The sequence below is a fragment of the Coloeus monedula genome, assembly GCF_965178545.1.
Source record: "Coloeus monedula genome assembly, chromosome: 3".
In the NCBI taxonomy this organism is placed as follows: domain Eukaryota; kingdom Metazoa; phylum Chordata; class Aves; order Passeriformes; family Corvidae; genus Coloeus; species Coloeus monedula.
The window spans coordinates 5432709-5457124 of record NC_138783.1 but is presented as its reverse complement, the minus strand read 5'-3'; the positions used below and the strand labels follow the sequence as shown (position 1 = coordinate 5457124).

General features: G+C 46.6%; 1 protein-coding gene across 1 annotated transcript; it reads right to left on the bottom strand.

The window, feature by feature from the left end:
* Positions 1–295: 295 nt before the first annotated feature.
* LOC309570744 (T-lymphocyte activation antigen CD80-like) lies at positions 296–24157 on the bottom strand. The gene is made up of 7 exons (XM_082277757.1): positions 24041–24157; positions 23793–23897; positions 10958–11281; positions 9272–9553; positions 7158–7283; positions 4186–4309; positions 296–2731 (listed from the first exon to the last, which is right to left on the bottom strand). Exons 2-6 carry the CDS (start codon positions 23878–23880, stop codon positions 4203–4205), a joined length of 927 nt encoding a protein of 308 aa, XP_082133883.1. The 5' UTR covers positions 23881–23897; positions 24041–24157; the 3' UTR covers positions 296–2731; positions 4186–4202.
* Between the last annotated feature and the right edge of the window lie 259 nt (positions 24158–24416).

Sequence of the window (24416 nt, the reverse complement as noted above, 5' to 3'; positions counted from 1 at the left end):
GGACGATCTGTAGCTACACTGCTCAGCTAACCCCTGGCAAACTGACAGGTTACCTGAGTGTCATTTTGTCATTGCTGTCAGCACAGCAAACAGAACTGTGGCCTGATGCCAGCTGTACCTGGTGCAGCTTTGTCAACAGCTGCATCACTTACCTGGATGCTGAGAAATGGTGGCTGGGGCTAATGTGAGTAACTGAGAGGTTCTACCACTCTCCAGCACATAGACAGACATCTTTTATTACTAAGGAAAGGAAATGGAGTTTACAATTAATTTTTTAATACAATTAAAGGAGGAACCCCAGGAAAAAACGTTATATACAAAACACCCATGGTAAACAGAGCAGCTCACCTGCTACAGTGACACAGATATGAAGCTGAGAAGGTCTCACAGAAACCATTTGTGTGCAATTCACTGAATACAGCATAAGGCAGTAGAAAACATGATCCAGAATATTAGTGCTTAAGGAAAAACTAACCAAATAACCTGCCCATCAAGCATATAAAACCCCCCCGATGCTAGACATACTTGTCAGTGAAATTTTTGGTTTCCTTTAGTTACTGAAACTGTTACTGGAGTCTGGTGATGTAGAAAGGTTTGGCACAGTGCAAAAGACAAACCCTTCTCTGTGAGGCTGCACAATCACTGGTCAGGAGCAGAAGCAGAGCACGGTATAGATAGTGAGAGGGAAAACATGCTGGTACAACTGGCAGAGCTGTGGTGTGGCTGGCAAGGTGGAATTGCAGTGTGGTTATAGGGAAGGATGGTGTTGGAAATGAGCAAAGTTGGAAGTGAATGCCAAAAGAGGGTGGTCAGCCTGCAAGAAGCTGGTGGTTTGTGCTGGAAGGAGCAAGCAAAGGCTGAAAGAACAGGAAACCTGAAAAGTGTGAGACACATCACTCATGCACTCATGCAAGTCCTGCAGTAGGGTCAGGCTGCCTTTTGGAAACACCGTTCTGTCACCTGTGTTCTGTTTGCAACCAGAACACACACAAGTGCAATTGTTTCCTTATTCCCCAGCTTACCTCTTTTTCTCTATCAAAAACTCCTCTGTAAGAATGTTCTGAAGTTCCCATTATGCTTGGTACAATGGGAAAGCAGTAAAAAGATGATGGAACAGTGTGACTCTGCAGGAGTAGAAAGGTAGCAGTGTCTTATTTTTTACTTAATCTCAGAGCTCAATATTCTATAAACCACTTTTAATCCTCCTATTTTCTCCAGCAGTTTCTCAATATGTACCAACTAGGAAAAAAGTGAAATGGATGGAATATGTCTTTGCTGTGCCCTAGGAAGATAAGCAGCTCAAGTAACAACATATCCCACAAGAGGAGGGCATCGTGCTTTCAGATGCTTTGGTATGCCCTGAAAACGTGGATAGAACAGTGAGGGAATGGGTACAGCTTGCAGAGCAAAAGGGAAAACTTAACAGCCAAACTCAGGGCACGGTGGAGCTAGGTCAGCATGCAGAGTTGCTTAGGAAGCTTGTTGGGGGTTGGGGCATTTTCCTCCTTTCCCCTCAAAATGAGAAATATATTTTTCCTACACAGTAGGCAAGAATGTCACCCTGATCAGATGAGTCCTGTCCAATGTTAGCATCCTGTAGGGAAATTCCTTCTAGTCCTGGCTGGGTAGAGAGAACACTGTCAGAAAGCAGCAATGTTCAGTGCAAAGTAAATATCCTTACGTTGCTGTGAGAGACTCCCAAAAATCTGCAGAGCTTTCCCTAACAAGTATCCCACGGCAGATGTACACGCAGAAGCAGACCCATGTTTATGAAGCAAGGCCCGAGTTACATTTGATGACAGCAGATACACACAAGATAACCTCTGACTGACACACAAGTTCCAGTGGGGCTTTACAGGTGTGGGTGGGAAGGAATGCACATGGAAGCTTGGCCATGTGTGTGCACAGGTTGTGTGCCCTCACACAGCAACTGCATGGAGGAGCTGTACCTCAGTGCCTGGGTTGGCAAGGCTGTGCTTCCAGGAGAAAATGGTTATGAGAACTTGTGTCACTGCTGTAGATAAGCAATATTAATCAGCTCTTAGGGGTGCTGTCAGAGTCTATAATTCCCTAAAAAGTCTCGTAGCGCTGCAAATAAGCATGAGGCATACAGACTCACTTCCAAGGTGGCTTTTTGCATGAAATATGTGTCCCATTATTGCGTCTTTAGGAGAGAAGGGATGTGTATCTGTAATGGTCAAGTTCAAATCCAAAGTCCTCCAGCACGAAGAACAGATACTTGTGTGAGGCTGAATAGAAAAGAAGTTTTAGCTGCTCCCAGTCACAACATGGAGGCACAAACTGACAAGATTACGTGTTGGGATCTGGGGTCTCCCAAAGGGCAGCTCCGTGTTACTGAAGGGGTAGGTGGGCATGGGCTCCCTGCTAGGGCTCTGCAGGCCCCTGATTCTCACAGAGGCAGCATCAAGCCAGAGGTGCCTGAAGTCTTGACCTGGTGTGCCACTGATGCCATTCTTCTGCCCCACTGCAGGAACACGGAGGGTCCTCCCAGTTGGAATCCCAGCGACCCCAATGTAACAAGGCCACCCCACAGCTTCCGTGGCATGGGTGGGGGTTTGCATTCATTCACAGGAGGTTGTGTTGTCAGCTGTGGTGAGCAGAGTTTTCTCCGGCTGGCACCCCCTTGCAGAGAGCCAAAGGGTCCATGCAGCAAGCATTGCTGTACAACGAACAGTGGAGTCTGCAGTGCGGAGTGCACAGCATGAAGAACCTGAGGGACTCAAGGAAAAGATTTCACTGATTTTTTGTTTTCTCCCACCTTAAATGTACCCCAGTAATGCTGCAGAGCCGACAAAGAGGTATCACCTGCGAGAGCCCTCCACAAGAGGGCTCTTGTTCCCTAAACTCGGAGCTGTTCTGAGCGGACTGTGCAGTCAGTGAGCTGCAGCCTGGCCCAGCGCTCCCTGCAAAAACCTTGGGAACGGAGTGAGGATGACTAACGAACGTGCTTCCCTGTTTAAGCAGCAGTAGGACACGGCTCGGTGCATCACGAGATGGCAGTCGGCCACTAAGGAAGCACAGTTTCCATCCCAGTCCACACACAGAAGCTGTCCCAGGCACTGGAGTCGGGAAACACCAGCCACCTAGAGGAAAATCCTGGCAAACCTCTCTAACAAAAGAGAATGGGTTTGTTCTGTAGGTGAACTCCTGCCACTCCCATCACAAAACTCCCCAAAATTCATTCTAACCAAAGCTTTAGTATCTGTTCCAGACAGGGCCTTCCCCAGAGGAAAACATGAGTGGGTGGTCAGGTTTGGAAATGAGACGAGTGGCCTGAATGAGAGTTTCCCCTCCTTTCCATCTCAAAACTATTAAACGTTTAGATTTCTGCAGTGCACAACGTGACAAAATCGCAACTTCTAGGACCCCACAGCTGCTGCTCTACGGCATTACCCTGGCAATTCCGCAGGCATTACCCTGGCAATTCCGCATGCTGCGGTGAGAGCAGGAAATGCAGTCACCTGGATAATGATGTGAATGTGACCAGTTAGCTGCTAATCTTCCCTTAAGTCTCCTCACTTAAGTGTCTTTTTGGAGGACACAGTCCCGAAAACTGCTGAGCTTTCAAACCAAAGCAAATATAATCCTTTGTAATCATAAAACCGTGGCAAGCCAGACTTCCCCAGCCCATCTTTTGTAACACACCATTTTCAAAAGTAACTCCTTTTAAAATATGAGTGTCTTCTGGGCAAGTTTGAGGGAGGAGACTTTTCCTTCTCCATTCCTCCAGCTGCTGAAGGGAATGGAGGTATCTCAGAAGTGGACTGGCAAGGCTGATCATACTGGGAAAGCTGGAGTTGTTCTTTTGTTCCCCCCTCCCTTACCACCATTCGGTCAATCCTTAATTTCTATCATCAGTGATGCTCCCATGTTGAGGCATCAGATCAGGCACATGGCTCACAGGGAATCAGCCAGAACCTCTAGGGGGTGAAGCCACAAGTGGCACCTGTGGTAGCGATGAGTTACTTACAAATGAGCCCAACAGGACAGGCACTAAAAGACTGCCCAGTGTTTAGTTGGAAAGCCCATAAAATGAGCACAGGGGCAAATGGCAGGGGATGTCACTGCAGATCCTGATAGCTGTGGTGTTTTGAGCTAACATTGCACGAGCCTCTAATGGTATTTGAGAAGCTGTTTTGCCAGGATAAGAGTAAAGAAAACTACCTGCAAATGCAATCTGGTCATACAGATGATGTTTCAGCTGTCCCTTTATCGCTCAAGGGTGCCTTCATAGAGTCTTTCACACCCTCTTCCACCGAATTCTGGCCCTTACAACAGTGAGAACAAACTGAAAAAAAAGATCCCATGTTAGTATTTAGAATCTCAGAAGACACAAAAATGCTGAATCCAAATGTCTTCTTCAACAAAGTTGAGTATAACTGAGAGAGGGAAGAAAGGAGAAAAGAAATTAAAGAAAATGAGATCCTTTAGGTCTAGTGACTTCCATTCTAACTTGGCAGGATTCACCCCTGCAGTACATCCGAATATGGTCAAAGTCTGATCTGATAGAAAGCTCTGTTACAAATAAATATTATCTATATAGTGTCGTATGGATAAAACAGCTCTCCTTAGCACAGAGCTAGAACCTCAGCCTGGCACAAAAACAGGTTGCTACATGCTGAGGTAAGGTCAGAAGGGGAAATAATGATGGAAGTTACATGCCACTAAATGCAGTTTACCTACTGAGTGAAAGAATGCCGGTGTTAAAACAAACTAACTCTTTCAGTGCTTTAAGAGGAATTCAGATCAAGCAGATCCCTTTAATATCTCACCATCCATGACTGAATTTTAGTAGTTCAAGTTGAATCTTGTGCAATTGCGCTCGCAAAATTATGCAACATTAATCTTAAGCTATTCTTTAAGTGACTTCTAATCGTGGTGCTTTGTGTTTTCATTCTTAAACTACTGCAAAATAGGCCGTGAGCTCCTCCGAGTAGGCGGTTGTGAACCTCAACAAAGCACCTGATTGTTTTGGTCACCACAACAATCACAAGCATCTGAGAACTCTTACTTCCGTTTTGTTTTGCTCTGCCTTTCTATTCTTCCCTCCCACACTTCAGCTCTTTGAAGCATGGCTTTTCGAGCTCAGAAACCACTCTTAGCAACTCATGACTCAGCTTTCCATAGCCCAGAACAACAGAGGTACTCTCAGACCTATTCTGAGGTGCCACGAGAGCTCTTGAAAGGTGACCTGCAGCAGCACCGGCAGGAAGCACTCTTAGGGCAGATACTTCCCTTCCCAGGCAGGTGGCCATGCACAGCAGCACTGAAATGGGACGACTACACAAACCAGAAAGTTGGATGGAAGCTCTGGCTTCAGTTTCTTACGCTTCTTACAGTTTCTTTTACAGTTTCTTCCATGCTTAGTCTGGAAAGTGGCTGAACGAAATAGCACCACGTGACACTTGCAAATCTATTCCCTGTGAATATTATGGAAGTGGGACTAAAAGGGAAATTCCAGTTAATGCAGCCATGTGCCATGCTGTTTGCAGGTGATTGCATTCTACCACATGGGTATGCTTTTTACACTTGCTTTAAAAGCAATTCAGTTCCTATATAAAAGGCTATCTCAGAGTGCTCCGGAATCTTGCTAATTTAATGGCAAGGAACCTTTTAATTTCCAGCCTATATTTGTTGAGAGCCAAATCTTCCGATTCCAGCTCATATTCTCCTATAATTAGAAGTTCATTATACATGCAGCTAACAGCACAGGCTGTGATCAACTGTGATTTTCTTGGTTTCAGCCTGCTTGTTGCTTTCCTGTTGACACAGCCCCAGGGAACAGCAGGGGAGAAGAACTGGCACTGGTGTCATAAGGGCACAGGGGTGACCAAGAGTCACTTCTTCCCATAAGCTTCCTTTCTTTGTGATGAAATACTAAAAGGAAATTAGCCCAGCTTGACTCAATGGTTCACGTTGAAGGGATGTGGTTGATGAGGAGGGGAAAAGAAAAATAGTAATGAGACCTCCACACCTCTGACTTGGGAGTGAACTTGTCTGAAGTAGAGCTATTAGAAGACATGAGCATGACAAACATACAGGTGTCTGTAAGTGGACTGAGTCCTTGCTGCCCAGAAAATGAGCTTTCCCAAGTGGTCACTTACACCATGGCCAGATGGTGTAAGTGGCCTGAAGATAGGGCCTCAGTGTGGGTTCCCAGTGTGGATTCTTGTCCCATGACATGGCGTCCCCAGTGACCTGACAGGTCTCAGCTGGGTGGTTTTTATCCTCAGGTGTTTGCAAGGCGTGCTGTCATTCTCCAGGCCTGCTCTGCAAAGCTGCTCACAGGGTGTGGATAAGGCATCTACTGCTGTTGGCTTTCAATCCTACCTGCCTTTATAAATCTAGTAAATGTCTGCCCACATCTTCAGGGACTTTCTGGCAAGGTCAGCTTAGACATGATTAGGAGCAACAGCCAACAGATAGGATTTTATTGAAGAAAAAAAAAATACTCCACTGCCAGCTAACCCTGAGATATCTGAAGTCCCCTTTGCCATTGAAAAACTCTTGGAGACTTGTCTGGAGTTACTGAAGACTTCATAGGATGGGACCAGACATTTTACCTGTGCCATTTTTGGCCATACAATCTAACTCTCCTGGTTGGTGTTCTCATAAAAGTAGGACATTACTATGCTGAAGTCCATCCTGTGGCCCTAACACTATGTATTTTTGTTACTTTGGCTCAGTGACTTTCTGAGGGATTGTCTAAGTAGGGTGTGGAGAGAGATCCAATTTCGAAATGCTCAGTGCTCAGCCACATCTATCATGATCACCAAGATTCTTGGCATTTTAGAGCATCTTAAAGCATCTTAATACATAAAAAGGAACCTTTGTGAACCTCTTCATCACCCCTGATTGTGGAAATATTTTGATCTGCTGTCAAAACTCCCCACCACCTCTTCACTTTTAAACCTGAACTCAAGGGTTGCCTGAACACAAAATGTAGGAAAATCATGAGACTTAGATTTTGTGACAGTGGATGCTGAAGAAAAAAAAAAAAAAAAAAGGAAATGAGAAAAATGAGAAGAAGGTACAGAAATACCTAGTGTGACAGTAAAGTTTCTATTAATGTGTATCCTACATAGACACTCCACCAGCACTAAGAGACACCTTCTTGAAAAAGAAGCTGCACTTACCACGCCTTGGGAGGTATCTTGCTGCCAGGGTGATAGCCAGAATGAAGGTGATAACGATGATAATTGAAGCAGTAATGACATTATAAGGTGGAGGCACAGGAGGAACAAAGCAGTCGTTTGTTTTTTCTGAAACAGGAGAAATAAAACATAAATAAAGGGCCCAATAAGACACTGGCATTTTCATGTAAGGGCAGGTATGTGAATTTCAGTGCTTCTGGCCAAATTCTAACTCAGATATTCAGCCTGAAAATGGACCTACTGAATAAACAAGCAAACAAACCTGGCACCTAAATTTCTTCCATCCACCCACATTTGCTATGGGCTGAAATTTTTAACACATCCATGGAATGTAAAAAGCTGGACCTTTGTCCGGAATAGAGCTGTGACAGGAAATATTTAAAAACACACAAGCTGTTTCAGGGAAATGACCTAGGCTTGGTGGAAAAGTCTGAGTCCACAGCTAGAAAGCTTCTGTTCTCAGAGGTACTCTGCAGCTTTCCTTACTGTTTTCATCAGATTTATATCTATTTTTTTCCCCTTTGGATTCACAGGTGAAGGAGAATGATGCATTAAACAGGCTAGAATAGAATTTTTTTTCTGCATGGCAGGAACAGAGTGCTGTGGCAGAATTCAGTTTCAGTGGGTCTGGAGCCTTTGGCTTTTCACCATTGGAGATGGTGGAAAATCCTATTCTGCCACTGGGATTTTAGAGTAGATACTGGGCCATTCTTGTACAGGACAGGACTTCCTGCATGTCCATAGGTCTCCAGACCTATGTGCACAGACCTTCAGTTCTTCCATCATCTGCATCTGGCACAGGTAAGCATCATTCCACTCCTAAGACATTAATTAGCCTGATCTGCTGTTCAGCCCTCCCCTCACACTGTAGGGGTTGCCTTATACATTTACCAGAGGCTCTATTCTGTCTGAAAATCACTGTTCATGAAAGGTTTGTTTGGAGGATCGTTTACACCATACCAAAATGGGAGCGGTTCCACATCCTAAAAGGCAAAAAGTGGGGGCTTTGTGACTGCTGTGGCTGCCACTGTTGACTGCACCCTCCTCTGATCACTGGTTTTTTTCGTTGCTCTCTTTTTCTATGTAGTGAGCTATTCATAACCTTATTCTCCCTTCATTAGGGACATTATGCTCTACATCCAGCAATAGCCAATATTCATAAAGCACTAGTTCCTGGCGTTTGTTCTGAAGCTGAATGGCACCTCTCCCCACAAGCCCCTTTGATTTTAGTGAGATAGATGAATAAGATACCTTGATGAATAAGGTACAATTCCCTAGGAAAAATACTGCTTCTCTATCTTCCCTTGAAGGTGCCCTTACCTCTACAGTAAAAACATCAAACCCAGAGACATTTCAGAATACTTTTTTGGTAACAACATTAAAAAAAATCCTTTTGGTTTTACGAATTTTCTTGCAAATCCCCTTCTGCTGCAAAACATCTGGAATGTCATGTGCTGCCTTCCCTCGTGCTGTTTCCACTTGTGCCTCAAGCTTTTCAAAGCACAGACTTATCTATTATGCCATCACTTCTAAGCCATGCTCAGTGATGGAATTCTTTTCCTACAAGTTAACCCTACGTTACATTTGAAAGCAGAATTTTGTCTAGACCCCAGCTGACAGTTTCTTTCACCGAAGCAGGGACAAACATGCTTGTTAAATGAGGAAATTCTTTCAAAGTGCAATCTGTGGCTTTTAAAGCACACGCGCTTCTCAAGTCCATTCAAATACCAGGCCTGTGTCACACAGCTGGCAGCAAGGCCATGTTGGTACAGAGGGGCACTGGATGGTGGCAGCCCCAGCCTCTGGGATCCACCAAGTGTCACATTACCGGATCACAGCAGGATCCAGTTCAGCTCTCAGCCCAGCTGCAGTAGAGCAGCAGGAAGACAGCTGCCTCTGCTTGTCAGTCACTGTTGTAACTCTCTCTTCCACCCCGGCTGTCTTCCAGCCTTTAAAATATTTTGGTGTGTAGTTAACAGGCAGGATCATTGGGTGATCCTTGCATGAACACCTGCAGAAAATCTACTGCATTCTCAGAGGCAACTCAGCAGATTAAACAAAATGGTTTTGTTACAAAAAACATTAATAAAACATACTCAGAAGCAAACTGGTGGACTTTGCAAAGCCATTGTATTCAACGGAGCAAGTGATGTTGACATCCTTGGTCACATTGAGCACCAGCTTTCCAGTGACGTTGTATGGGCTGAAGCTGGACTCGGACACCCAGGTGGCATTCCACTCCACGGACGTGTTGTCGAGAGCTCCAGAGATCCTGGGCTTGGGGAAACCTCCGTGAGAAGAACATATTATCACCATCTCAGTTGCCTCGCAGGAATCAGCGGACACTTCTGCTGTTATGTTGGGCTTGCTGAAGTCAGCTGGAGCAAGAGAGATTTGGTTACCTTTCTGTCAGGCCACAGCGAGGGTGGCAGTCCTCGATCTCCCACAATCAAAACAAAGACTCCCCCACAGGGCATTCACCATGTCTTCCATGGTTTCTGCTGCCCACGGTCTAGGATACCAAGCAACCAGTCACTAGCGAAAGAAGCTTGCTCAACACTGCGTGGCTGACCAGCGGCAAGCAAGGAGAGACACAGCTTTCCTTCCAGGCCTACTGTCAGTTGAGCAATATGACACTGCCATTCAGTCTGGAAAATCCCTTCAGACATCCCAACCTGATTCCAGCATTTCCCTTTCCTGATCTGCACATAGCTTGATCCCACTTCACCAAAGGGAGCAGAAGTCTGCCACAATTATTACAGCTGGCCTGTTAAGACAGCAAGGGGATTTCTGGCTGGAAAGAAACTGCAGTATTTGTGGACAGGAAAAGAGATCCGTAGTTTTATGTTTTTCATGCAGTTAACTCCTCACCCCTCACAGTTAAAAAAGGGTGCTGGCAGTACACTTCCCTTTTTTCATACCAGTTCCCAGAAAGATCACTAAATTTGTCTCCTTGCACATATGCCCACAATGCCCTCAGACCAGCAGGAAATGGCCAAACCCCAGGAGCTTGTCTTTTTTTTGTTGTTGCCAAATCTCCTTCCAGATGTGGAATGCTCCTTCACTGACTTGTCTGGAAGATTCATGTAACTCTCTGCTGTTAAAGGTATTCAAATGCATGTATATATTTATATATGTCACTACAGTACCTCTGTCTTTGGTTGAGATCAACTGCCACAAAAATACCAGTGGAAATGGAAAATGTCAATGGAACATTTTGTGGCCTCTAAGAGAAGATTCGGGTTCATTTTGAGCAAAGGAACTTGGTTGTTTTAATGTAAAAAGCCTCAAAGCTCCATGATGAATTCAACCTTAGGCTATTGAGCTGCGGTGCAGCCAGCCCCACAGAGCCTGGGCCCCACAGGGGGTTGGATTCAGGGCTGGGATGCTGCCATGGCCACACCATTCCTCTTTTGGCTTGAATGCTTGACAGGTACCAAGGGCTGGGTCTTGCTTTGCCCCAAAGACAGCAGGGGCTGCCTCAGGCACCCACCAGCTGTGGTACCTGGGGAGAGCCCCAGGAGGGATCCTTTCACAAGAGGAAGGCAGCAAGGGGAGAAGGTTGAGCTGGTGGTAGGAAAGAAATTTCTGTACCTGGGGTAGCTTCAGAAAGGTAAGAAGGGAGGCTGCTGGAATGGAAGCAGTTAACACAAGTTTCAGCACTCTTTTAGCCCTCCTGGTGGAAGTCTATCTGCTACAGGATGAATAAGCTTGGAAGAGTGTCCTTTACCCCCAGAAGCTGGCACGGGAGAGCCTCAGGTGTCAGGAGGCAATGCACCTACCTGTGACAAAGAGGATGACGGACTCGTCACACACGACAACGGAGTTGCGCTGAACTACACACTGGTAAGAGCCATTGTCCAGGATCTCCATGGGGGAGATCCACAGGGTGAGGTTCCAGGGGTCCATCTCTGTCCGGTTCTGGTACCGCTTGTGCTTGGAGATCATATTCCCCTCTGAGTAGGCCAGCACCACATCCGTAATGTTCTTCTGCCAGTAGACCCGGTACTTGTGTAGGCTTTCTGAGATGGGGATTTCATGACAACATGGCAGGCTGACCTTTTCCCCCACTTTGCTTTTGACTACTTTCTTCTCCAGTGCTTGGCCTGCAGGTGAGGGACAAACAGAAGTCAGTGAGTCAGTGGTACAGCTTTGTGCCAGGTCTCTTGCCTAAAGCTCACCCCTTTTGGCTCTGACTGCTCACATCCCTCATCACCCACCGAGCTGTTTTACAGCTTCAGCTCTGCACTGAGGGGAGCCCTCGCTGGGCATTGCCTTGAACATCGTGCCCCACTCCTACTCAGGATCACGCCCAGCGGGCACACAAGGATTGCTGCATGGATTGCTGAAGGCAAAGGCAGCAGAGCTGCTTGTCTGAACAGAAATTTTGCTGGCCCCTATAAAAACAGGGATAGAAACACACATCCACAAACTGCTATCTCTTCTATTCTCCCTTTTCAGAGCCCAGTGTTTGGAAAATCTGTGTCATTCCCTGGTGGGTTCCCTGCATACCTAACAGGGCCACAGTGGACTTTTTGTTCAGGGGGGCTGGGGGATTTTTGGAAGTTACTTTTTGTAAAAGAAAAAAAAAAAAAAAAAAAAAACCCAAAACTTTAAAGATCCCAGAAACTAGAATCAACCCTACAATAATGAACAAAGGTTGCAGCCACACTATCATCAGCCTTCCAGCATTAGCAAATGAACAGCTTTGCCTAGTTTAGCTAGTACAAATTTATCTTTGTGAAAGCCCATGGGCCTGCCTTGGGATGACTTGGAACCCAGCACAGGTGTTCCCCGACTCCTGGCCAGTGACTGTGCCAGTCCCATACCTGGAGTACAGCCACGTGCCAACAACAATAAGCTGAGACCCTTGCAGGGTGAAATTAGGTACAACTTTGACCATATAAGCAGTAATTCCCCTTCTAAGCATCCTGCTCCCACAATCAGCCTTGCTTTCCCACTCCTTCCTCTTTCCAGTGGGTAAAGGTTCACAGGGCCTGACATCTGAGGGAGCAGCCTAGCAAGGAGCTCCTGCTGTGCTGAAAGGTGACCCAGCATGAACACACAGCCCTGTGCTGCACCACAGAGCAGATGGCTGGGCTTTCACCTGAGTTAGTGCAAGCCTGGGGATGATGTGCACCCAGCTTTGTTAGTCCAGAAGATCAGGTTGCTTTCTGTCTGTCCTGCTTGCCTCAGCCTCGCTGCCTCAGCACTCATCTCCAGTGGTGGAAGTGGGATATGAATCTGTTACACTCCACTGAGTGAGAGCAGAAAAACAAGGAAATTGTGGGGAAACACAAAAGGTGGAAAGGATTTTAGGAGTGAGAAATAAAACCAGGCTTCAGAAAATAAAGCAAAAGGATTTAGGATTTACCTTTGTCTATGAAAACTAGAAGAAGATACAGTTATGCAGCACCAAGGACATTAAAACAATGGGTAGGGTTTATAGGTTTGGCCTAGATAGATTTTGGAGTTGCAAAAAAATATGCTTATCTTAGCAAGATAGATAAGTTTAAGCCTTATAATGGGATACTGTATATTGTTATGTCAAGGCATAACAAGTCAGTATTGTATTCAACAGCTGTACGTGCGCTGTTATGAATGGGTTAAGACAGCTGTCTGTAACTCTTAGAAGCATGCTGATTGGATAAGAAGCTTTTAAAAATGCTTTGCAATCAGGAAGTTGTTGGATGTCCTTGGCAGCACGAGCTTTGTACCAACTCTGTCTCCACTCGGTGTGTGAGACTGATAACAGAATAAAATACTAAAAGGCTCCTGGAGCTCCTTGTCCCGTTTGTCTACGAAGACAAAGACAAAAGCTTCTTATCCAATCAGCATGCTTCTAAAAGTTACAGACAGCTGTCTTAACCCATTCATAACAGCGCACGTACAGCTGTTGAATACAATACTGACTTGTTATGCCTTGACATAACAATATACAGTATCCCATTATAAGGCTTAAACTTATCTATCTTGCTAAGATAAGCATATTTTTTTGCAACTCCAAAATCTATCTAGGCCAAACCTATAAACCCTACCCATTGTTTTAATGTCCTTGGTGCTGCATAACTGTATCTTCTTCTAGTTTTCATAGACAAAGGTAAATCCTTTTGCTTTATTTTCTGAAGCCTGCTCTTATTTCTCACACCTAAAATCCTTTCCACCTTTCGTGTTTCCCCACAGAAATAGCTGTCTTCAGGACAGAAAAGATTCAGATTCCCTCTTCTTTCCCTGCAGAACACATCTCAGTAAACATGCCTGAGAGAGGAAGCAGGAGAGTCCTGACAGGTGGTGTGTCACTGATGGGGACAACACAGCATCACCCATGGGTGCAGGGGAGAGCCAGCGTGCAAAGCCTCTGCCTGAAATGTGAGCTGAGCAACGCACAAAGCTGAGCCTAAGAACTGCCACCCCCCCAGCGAAGTCTGGCTGATGCCGTCTGCTTCGTGATAGTCGCAGCCTAACTGCAGCCACGCTATCCAGAGGCAGAGCGCAGCACTCAGGCTGCGACATTCCCATTCAGCCGGTGTCCAAGGCAGCCACAAGCTGGTTGCCTGCCAGGCCTCATTTGCTTAGCAGCGACTCACAGACCCTGGGATGACTCACAGACCCTGGGGCCGCTGTCACAGCACGACCCCTGTGGCACAGCCCGGTGACTCGCTCACAATCCTACAGCTGCCGGTGCTGGAGGGAGACAAGCAGAGGCTCAGCCAGTGCCCCGCCACAGCTGGATCTTGGGGCTGCTTGCTGGAGTAAAGCCCAGACACAAAGCCTGGGACAGAACATTTAACAGACATGTAGATGTGGCACTTAGGGACATGGTTTGTTGGTGGATTTGGCAGGGCTGAGTTAAAGGTTGGACTCAATGATCATAAAGGTCTTTTCCAACCTAAACAATTCTGTGATTCTGTGAAATAAATTTCACTCCCCTCCCCTGCTACACATCCACCCCTGTCCCACTTACACACTACATTAAATCTGTAGGAAACACACCAAAAAATACCGTGGAGGTCCTGGTGACACTACGGAATGTTTTAATATTAATTAAGTAAAATAGAATATGTAATTAAAAGAGCAACTTCTTATTTAACTGGTTTCCCTCCACTCAGACACTCCACTGGTCTTCCAAAGGGAAAGTTTCAATTTTTTCCCTCCACTACCTGTACTTCCCCTTCTAATGCATTGCAGATCCTGAGAAACCAAACTGGGGCAGACCAGGAGCTGCTCAGCACACTGACCCCTGTCAGCCATCAACTGGTAGCAAAATGAGAGAAAAACGAATTCTTCCACACAGGAGAAAAACTGCCTTGTCTTGCCAACCTTTGGCAGCCTGAAATTCAGGGATTTCTTGACATCAGCTTTTTAAATGCTACTGCTAGACCTACCCTGCAGGAAGAGTTCTTGCCCTTTAAGGAATGCCCTTTTAGGAATGCACATATATTTTTGGCTTTCACAACATCCTCTGGCAACTTGTGCAGTCTGATTACCTGCTGTGTGAGAAAGCATTTCCTTCTGTTCACCTTAAAAGCAGCCCACTTCAGGCTGTGATTTTTGAAGTTCTTTCTCCTGCACCTCTGTGTACATTTGTATATATGTGTGTTTTTATCTTTGACCACATCTTTGCTTGTTCTCATAGTGCAGCTCTTATTATTGCTGGAGAGACTCAGCAGAGCAGCCAGACAAACATCCAGTCAAACTTTGGGATTGATAAAGACCATTTTCTATTTTCCTTTGCAGCAATAGAGGAAGAGTAGGCGTACAGTAAATGTCAGGGTGACATCACATCATGAGTTACATGAGGTTCTCCCTACTTGCCCCTCAGAGTCTCCTTTGCAACCAAAAGAAGAACAAAAACCTTCTCAGGAGTACATGTGCAGGGGCTGGAAACTCCTGCTGATGTCATGTCTACCCTTAAAAGGCTCTGCACCCTTAAAACTGCAACCTGAATGCTGCAAGCCTGAAGGAACCAAAGTCCATGAAGAGTCATTCAGCCCTACAGAAGTCCCCTTTCACTTTAGAGGTGAACTGCAAAGCAAAAATGAAAAGCCGGTTCTGTGCCATCTCTGTGCTGAATGCTCTCTGCAGCCAGGCTGTGGGGATAGGTATTCAACATGGAAATAATCTTTAATGACTTTTCTAGAAAAAGATCCCTCCTCTTCCTACCCCTCGGAAGCCCACCCACTCTCTTGCTGCGCACACACATCACTCTGCCACTGGAAGCCCATGGCATGTGGCAATGCTGAACTGCTGGAAGGGCTGACTTTCTCTTCCCTGGGCAGAAAAGCTTGTTTCATTCAAACCATGCCTGTGCTGCAGATTCCCCATACAGGGCTAACTGGAACAGAAAGGTGAGTATAGAGGAGAACTGTTTTTGCTCCAAGAGTCAGGAGAGCTGTTGAGCCTGTATCCCTGTTTCCTGCACTCTTTGCCCAAGCCTTGACTCAGAAATTCCCCAGCCACAGAGAGCTTTGTTATCCTGACCGCATATGCAGTCAGACAGCATATGAGAGCAGATTTCCTCTGGCACTGAAGTCTTGCAGAGACATTTGACAATAAAAGGCAGCTAAAGACCCAGCAATGCTCTGGAGAAGCAGCATCAAACTGTTGGAAACCTCCTGATAAATCCTGGTGAACAGAAGCTCCAAAGCCATTCTCTTTCCCCTGTGTTCCCCATTTCTCTGCCCTTCTGAGCCTTGCTTTGCTTTTTTTCCTTCTGGTTCCCTATTTATCTTTGCAACAGCAGCTGGTATCTCTACTCATCAATTAATGACATCACTGACTCTGCCTAGGACTATGCACCTGGGATTCCTACTCTGCAGGTAATTCTGCAGCTCAGACCTCTCTGTGAATAGCACACACCCCAAATTCGCATGACTTATCCTTTGGGGGCAATGCAGTATTTTACAGGGATTTCCAAGCAAAACAGACCATCAGAAAAATCAAGACATTTTGAAAAGCTGAATCTTTAAAAGACTAGACACTCCTCCTTGATCTTTTCTTTATAACAGGTGATTTTACCAATGAGGAATGAGATTCTCCCCAGGCTTTCCACGGAGTCAAAATTCAGCAGACATCCTGTGCTACATGGGAATACAAGACATGCTTTGTATTTAAATCAGTGACTCCTGTGAATACACTGATGACAGAAAGATTCTGTTAGATGCCCAGATAACCTCTGTGTGGAGACATTGGTTCAGAAGCACATAAAACCTCTGCCTTTCTCTGTGTTTCGCTGTAAGACCCTGTGCACTAAGAAAGATGGCATGAAAGAGAGAAAAGTGGGTGCTAAGGCCCTGCAGGCTGTTGTTTTCACAGAGTCTGTGATTGCAGATTGTTATAAATAAAGTGCTGTGGAATAAAATCTATTTCTTTATTAAATTTAATTTGGCTGAATTTCTTTACTTCAAGATTAACCCAGGCCTGACAAGCCTCTGAGGCTCCTTTTTCACAGACTCCACTCCAGCAAGTTCAGGCATGCAGAGAGGTCTTGGCAGACCTAAAAAGGAAGAGTGGCCCTTTCCCCTTACGCAACCCCAAGCTCAACCTTAGATCTCAAACCATGGGCCTGCTGCTCTAGGCTTCGTTGGGAAAGCAAAGCAGCTGCAGACCCAGATGTTTTGTGCAGGCCAAGTTCCCTTATTCATCCCAAATGTGGTTAGAGACAGGAGCAGAAAAGAAGGCATCCCAAATAAAACCAGCAATGCACTTCATTCAGCAGTGATTCCACTCAGTTCCCTGTGACAGGATTAATCCTAGTGTATGATGATGTCAGGGCAGGTCTGAGGTAGGGAAATGGTCTGAACAGGTTTCTCTAAAAGTTCATCCCTGCTTGCTTCTGTGCTGTAACCTCGGGGTGCCCAGCTTGGGGCAGCATAGCAAGGGCATGGCACCCCTTACATGGTTTTAAGTGCTACCCATCTTCATGCTGCCACATCCCTCCTAAACAAAAGTCACCTTGGTTTGCCCAGCTCTATACTGTTGATTTGGCAATTATTATAACACTCCCAGGGTGTTTTGGTGTCCCACTCCATCAGCAGCCTTCATTCCATTTTAATGCTGATTTATTTTGTGTGTGTTTGCACATGTTCACCTTTAGTGAAGAAATCCTTGAAGCCATGAAGTGGCTGTGAAAACCACCGTGCACAGCGCGATCTGCAATTAGCATCTGAGAAGACAAACGGGAATCTGAAATACTTTGGTAGATGGGCTCGCTGCAGCGCTGGGGCAGCTCCAACTAGCTGGCACCTCTTGCTCCAGATCAAGTTTCGATACTTGTGGAGATAAGGATCTCCTGCTTTCTGAGTCAACCTGGGACAAGTCCGCTGCCCGGGTTATGTTCAGTCTGCTGTGTTTGTTACATGAGTTAAATCGCAACTCTGCAAAAGTCACCCACAATTTTCTCATCTTGGCACCAGGCAGGAGGTCAGATCCAAGCAAGGAGCTGGATATGGAACCAGAGGTATTTGTGGATGGGGACTAGATCGTGTTTAAATCTTTCCCCCCGCTGCAGAGTGCTCCACATGGGAGCTGCTCAGGGAGGAGAGGATGGAGACCTCCCTTATCTCCCGTGCTGCAAACCAGCAGGGACATACAGCCGTGGGGACAGAAGGACGTCTTTGACTTGGAGAAAGGAGCAAAAGGAAGAGTCCTTCTGAACCTTCTCCCTTTCTCCATTCCCAGCCTGTGGAATGTGACCCTGCTAGAACAAAAAAAGGGGGAGGGAGGACTAAATCTGGATGTCCGGAGAAGATTTGCATATTTTAGTTCCTTTAGAGATTAAATTCCTGTATCTTGCTCAGCACTCTTTCGATTTCCCAGTTTGGGGGCAGAAACTAGATGTGGCATTTGTGTAAGATGGGCTTGTGGGGGAGATTTGTCACAAAGTCAGACAAAAATAAATTTGTTAATTTTTTCCCCTGCAGACTCTGTCTCTTGCTGACAGGCTCACTTTGTACTTCCTCTATATTTATCTCCCAGCTGAAGATGTTCTCAGATAATTTTCCTAATTCCTCCAGTACCACTGCCATGCATGCTGCTGTCCTCACAGCACAGTTTCTGAAATTGAGGTCCTCCCCACTGCTTAAGGCTGTAGTTTTCTTCGGTGCTTACTAAATCTCTGTCCCACATGCTCCCCAAACAGCCAGCCCTCTCTTGAAACTGATAAAAGGTGAAAGTGCCCAGTAATTAGGAAAACCAAGCATGATACCTCTCACATAAGCCCACTTCAAAGTCGAAAAATTACAAATTTATATATATATATATATATATTATTTTTTGCTGCTGAAGTTCTTGCCCACAGCCATAGCAACACTCACCAGCGCAGCTAACAGCGCTGCAGGGCTGCCAGCCATTATCTTGTTAGAAAAACTGGTCTGTGCTCAGGCACCGACTCACGGATGCTCTGCAGACAGCCCTGACAGTCACCCCGCAGCTGGAGGACTGGCTGGAGGAGAGATTACACAGCCCCAGATACAAGCGCAGTGGAGAATGGCAATTAACTGGAGGACACTCAAGAAACGAGACCAGAGCAGTCCGGAGGGGTCTGTAAGCTACAGAAGCTGTGGAGGGAGTGAAATGAGAGGCTCGGGCAGGTGCTGCTGGAGGCACCATCCGGGAGGATTGAGGGCAGGGCGGCGCAGGGAAGGGGCTCTCTCTGCTTTTAGGAACCACTGTCTGACAGCGTGCTCTGTTCTCTCTGAAGCACTTCCCCCGGCACAGGGATCAAATCCTTGTCTGCAGGGCATTTAAAACGGCACCAGAGGGTAGCTGCTAAGCCGAGAGCAGTGGTGTGCAGAGAGACTTCCTTCAATCCTCTTTTCTAACAACTTTTTTTATGTGATATGGAGGAAATTGGAGCTCGCCAAAAAGGTGGATGTCCTTTGAGTGCAGGATAGGTAGAAATGTCACCATTAGCCATCACTCAGCACTTTCTTTTCAGTCAGAGAGTCCCCTGGGACCAATGATATTTTAAAAGCATAACAGCGAAAAAGCAGAAGCAAAGCCTGTGGCACTTCCGAGTTGGGAAAGATTTACGTATTCTCAAATGAACTCCTGAGACTCCCAGTGGTGATGCCCCTCCAAGGGGACAGAATAGCTACAATTAAACATAAAGTTAATCTATTTTAAAACAAAACTGACCTCCTTCTGCCAAGTGAACAGACTTCACTGCGTCCAGCACACCTGCCTTGCCACCCTAGGAAAGATACCACATCCACAAGTGCACAGCATTTATACTGGGAAACACATGTTTAAAAGGAAGGAGAAGCCTTCAGCCTGGAGAAGAGAAGGTAGCAGGGAGACCTTAGAGCAGCCTTCCAGTGCTTAAAATGAGCCTGAAGGAAGGCTGGAGAGGGACTTTTCACAAGGGCATGTAGCGACAGGACAAGGGAGAATGGCCTCAGGCTCAAGGAGGGAAGGTTTAGATCAGATATTAGGAAGAAAATTATTTACTGTGAGGGGGGTGAGGTGCTGGCACAGGTTGCCCAAAGAAGTTGTGGATGTCGCAGCCCTGAAGGTGTTCAAGGCCAGTTGGGATAGGTCTCTGAGCAACCTGGTCTAGTGAAAGTGTCCATGGCAGGAAGGTTAGAACAAAATGACCTTTAAGATCCCTTCCAACACAAACTCTATACTTCTATGAGAATTTCTCTGACTGTGGAAATTCTCCCCCAGCCTGGCACAACCTTGGGATGCAGCCAGACAACAAATTGACTGATCTCATGCCTCCCCCACAGAAGTAGAGTGGATCTGGCTCCCCTTTCCCTTCCAATCCCCCTTGCAGGACTCTCCAGAGCCTGGTTCAATACACCAGCCTAAAAAAAAAGAAAAAAAGGAAACTTCCTGCTAAGCTGGAAGGTGAAGTAGATCATCCAAGGATCAGACATGTGCAAAGAAGAGAAGGATAACATAGCCAGAGAGGAGCAGGATTGCATCTTTTGGTGGCAATGACCTGTTTGTACCCCTCAACTGTGATGCCCACCTGCATCCGTCTTGCTCCGGGGTGCACGGCATCGGTGTAAAAACGAACTGGCTCTGACAAAACTAACTCACCACAAGAGAGGCAGAGGGATAACATCAGTCATTTATGTCAGATTAATTACCCCCATTAAACCACACTTGGAACTCAGAATTAAGCGATGAGCAGGAAAGGTGTGAGGGCATAATTTCTGCTGGTAATCTACCCCAATTAGTAAAAGCATCCACTCTGAACATTGCATGTTTAAATGCAGGAATGCCCAACGTGCACACTGCAAAAAGGATACAAATGTCTCAGTGATCCAAGAAACGCAAAAACAGCTGTTGCTGTCAGAGCAACACGAAGTCACTGGAGCTATCTGGGTTCATTGTGATCTAACTGGAAAAAGGAAATGATGTGGGTGAAAGGAACATTTGACCCACAGCCTTAACAAACTTGGCAATTAGGCTTTTAACTCTATTTTGTGTGTAAAAATGTAGCTTGTCTAAGTTTAATTTTCTGTGAGTTTTTTTCCTCAAGAATTCTTTCATTTAAAAAACACACAACAGAAGAAATAAAAGAGTCTATAAGAAAAAGCAGTAGGCTTTAGCTGGTTTTCTGTTTCTCCAGACAAGCTCTTACAGCAGGTTCACTCTGGATAGACTGACAGACAGAAAAAGGAGTTCCTTAGTTCCGCTGCCCTTGCTTTTAAATAAAGACTTTTTTCCCCTGGCATGTCTGGAACAGGAGACAGAAACTCATCTGAAAAAAGAGATTAAAACAACAGCTGAAGGCACTAAGAGGAATAAGTCAGAAACTCAATTTGCATCCAGTGATCGAGTGGGCAAATCCGGTACGTAAAGAAAAATTTCTGCCATCTCCGCCATGAAATCTGCCCCAGCACATCCCGTACCAGAGCTGGCACGGAAATTAGACACCAAGCACCTAAAGCTCATTGCTAGACACTTCAATATTTAGGGGTGGCCACAAAACAGGGAATCTTTCTCAGCCCTTGTTGTCCCTTTCTGAAACCCAGTTCTGAGCTCTTTGCTGGGAGTAACACTAGGGAAGGGGATTCCCAGAGTGAGTTACTTGTGAGCCAGTGCTTGCTCACAGAAATGGATATTCCCCCTCCCTTCCCAACTCTCCAGTAACTTAGAAAATCTGTAGGGAATTTTCCTCAAAACGTCCCAGAAAATTTCACCCCTGGGAAGAAACCAAGAGCTAAGTGGTCCCCAGCTGGAAGAAAAGACTCCAGGGAAATTTAAAAATACTCCATGGACACAAAGCCAGGCTTGCCGGGTCCCTGCAGTCAGTGTCTATGCTTTGTTTGCACTCAGGGCAGGGAAAGGTCACACTGAGGGACTTCAAACTATATTTTTCTAGTATAACAAACCGGGACTGAGAACATCCTACAGTTTGTAGGTAGGTGTGAAGGTGCAATGGCAGGACAAAACCAAGCCCACGGGGATACCAGCAGTGCATTCAGATCATAAATAAAAAACATGGTTGTTGTGTAACCAAGGTTCTTCTGCCACTTTGTGCTGAGATAACAGGGTGTTGTTCGTGGACAACAGTGTCTCCAGCAGCAGATGACATCCCAGAAGCAGCTCTAAATTACACTGGCATTTCAGTGGGGCACCTCAGGTGAACATCAGAGTAACAAATTCAATTCAAAGGAAAATAAATGGATCTACGTAGCTTGCACATAGAAATTTCCTATGAAATACAACCTTCAAACCATCCCTTTTAATTAAGTTCCCCATTAATGCCTTCCACTACTATGATGTGAAAATTCAGCCTGGCATTCCCTCTGTTACTATTTCGCTCACATGGGCTTTACAGAGGGCACCTGTTTCCATCCTAGAATGTGACCTGACTTTTTGGAGTGCTACATCAGTGAGGTGTGCCAGCATCAGGACACCTGGGCTAACCCAAGGACAGCCAGCCCTGACTGTGCCTTGATGTGGTCATGAGCAGTCCCACGTGGGGTCAACCCTGTAAAGGCCGGCTGTGGTGACTCGCTCAGTACTGTGTGGGAGGTCACTGACAGGGTGATGGCAGACACCCAGGGCTCCACTATTTTGCCACAACTAGGTCAGAACTCAGTCCTTGTGGTCCCTGTGGGCAGCCTTGAGAAGACATCACCCAAGAGCACCAGTAAAGCTTTTAAAATGCAGTCCTTTGTGGGTACCGCACCACGTATGTTCAAGGAGCTCTAATGTAGGAATGCTGATCTTCAGAGAGAAATGCTTCAGAGTGTGTGTGAGTGCACACAGAGAGAGAAATAAGTGCATCAGCTGTCCTGCTCTTATCAGTCTGCCAAGCCCCTGCTTCTGAGGCACTGGGACTTTCACAAACATTTTGCATGAGAAGCATCCAAAAATTATGCCCCAAAAGTACAAATATAGGAACACTTAGTTTTCTATTACCAAGCTCCTATTTCTAGTAGTGGATATTAGCATGCATCAAACTATACATCTAGCTATACATCCTTTAGCCAAGGAACCAGAATCCTTTTCACAGAAATTACATGACTGGCAAGTTACCATATGCTCGTAATTACACTATTAACATACCACAAGCCCTTAAAGTACTGAGAGAGAAACAGTTCTGCTCATGATAGATTGTTTGCCTGATGCAAATACAGGCAAATTACATCTGTGCTTGACAAATGCTTCGCAAGCACAGAGGGAGGGGAAGGACTGAGGGGAAGAGGAAGAGCAGAAATCCCAGAGCGACATTTGAGGTTGTTGCTTTCTTTACAAGTGAGCTCTGCGATTAATTCCCTCCTAAATTCTCCAAGTTTTGTCTTAAAATTCTGAGACTGAAACTCAAAATGAAACCCAGCATCAAATATCTCTCAGTTTCACAACAGCAGCATGAAAAGCTCCTAATTTTGCACCACTTCATTTTTAACGAAAGCCTCAGTTCAGCCCAGGTTTGCTCTAGAGTATCATTAGCTGCAATGAAACACTAAAATTGACAATAAGCACAACTTATTTTGCATCCACGACCAACTCCAGCTCAGAAGTTAATTTTGTGTGGTTTCCAGGTTAACACTTCACACATCTGAGAAGATGTAAGCCTCATCTCAAGCCTCCTGAGGTGAGGAGCGATCTGTGTGAGCTTTGTGGCAAGTCCTTGGAAAAGGACAGGGGACAGCCCAGGCAGGACTTCAACAGGGATTTGTGTTGGTGGAGAAAGAACCCACTCTGCTCTGTGCTGAGCTGCCCAGGATGTGCAGAGCACTCCAAGCTACCACCCTTCCCTGTCTTTCCCACCATGCACCCACTTTTAACCATCCAAAAAGCTGCAGAAGCTGCAGAAACCCCCGCCGCTGAAACCGAAGCCCAAGGGGCTGCGCCACATGCTCCCCACAGACATCAGCTGACCAAAACCACCCTCATTTCTCTCCCCCTGGCTGGGACGGGAGATCACCATGCCCCTCTGGGAGCCAGCAGCCTGGTGCAATGGGCCTGGAACGCTGAGAGCTCAGGGCTCCCCAGTGCAGTGCCAGCCACCCCAAACCCTGACCTGGGCTCAGCCCTGGCAGGAGGCACCAGGTGGGTCCTGAGGGCCACCATCCCTGCTGACCATCACATGGGTGCTGCTGCTGGGACCCAACCCCTTCCCACGGCCACACTCCAAGCAGTCCTGCTTACCTATCCCAAGGCAGAGCAGCACGAAGAGCCCGAGCCTCAGCCACGTCCTCAACGCCGGCGCCGGTGGGGAGGCGGGCAGGCACATCATCTTCCTGTAGCTCCTGGCTGGGAGGAGAGGGGAATATGGTTAGGAGAACGGTGCCTGAGGAGTCACAGCACCCTGCTCCGTGCCCCTCTCCTTCCTGCCTGCTGCCACCACCAAAAACCCCGAGCACAAGGCCAGCCTGCCCCGCTTCCTCCCCTGGTACCTGCCGTTTCCCTGGTCGAGCGGCACCGAGGCCACCCCTGAGGCAAGGGACGAGGCAGGGGGCTCAGTGCCAGGCCATGGGTGCCTGGCTGCTGTCACAGGCTGCTGAAACTCTCCCTGGCAGGGCGTAGGGGGAAGTCTTGGTGCTGGGAGGCTGCTCAGCCTCATAAGTCACCTCACACCGCCCACGGCTTCCTCGCAGGGCGTGGGTCAGGATGCAGCTCCCGCCGCCCCCGTCGCCCCAAGAGGCATGGGGCTCCCTTCATCCCTCGGGATGCTGTGGGTGTTCCTCAGCCAGGAGGGTTTCAGGCCGAAGGGCCCTGCCTGTGAATGTAAGTGTCAGGCAGTGCTGGGGGCTGTGCCAGTTAAAATGCAAC

Coding starts and splice junctions, on each gene's coding strand:
- LOC309570744 (XM_082277757.1), bottom strand. CDS start 23,880: ATGATGTGCCTGCCCGCCTCCCCACCGGCGCCGGCGTTGAGGACGTGG. Junction 9,554..10,957: donor CGTCATCCTCTTTGTCACAG/GTAGGTGCATTG, acceptor CTCTTGCTCCAG/CTGACTTCAGCAAGCCCAAC. Junction 4,310..7,157: donor AAGATACCTCCCAAGGCGTG/GTAAGTGCAGCT, acceptor CTTTTTTTTCAG/TTTGTTCTCACTGTTGTAAG.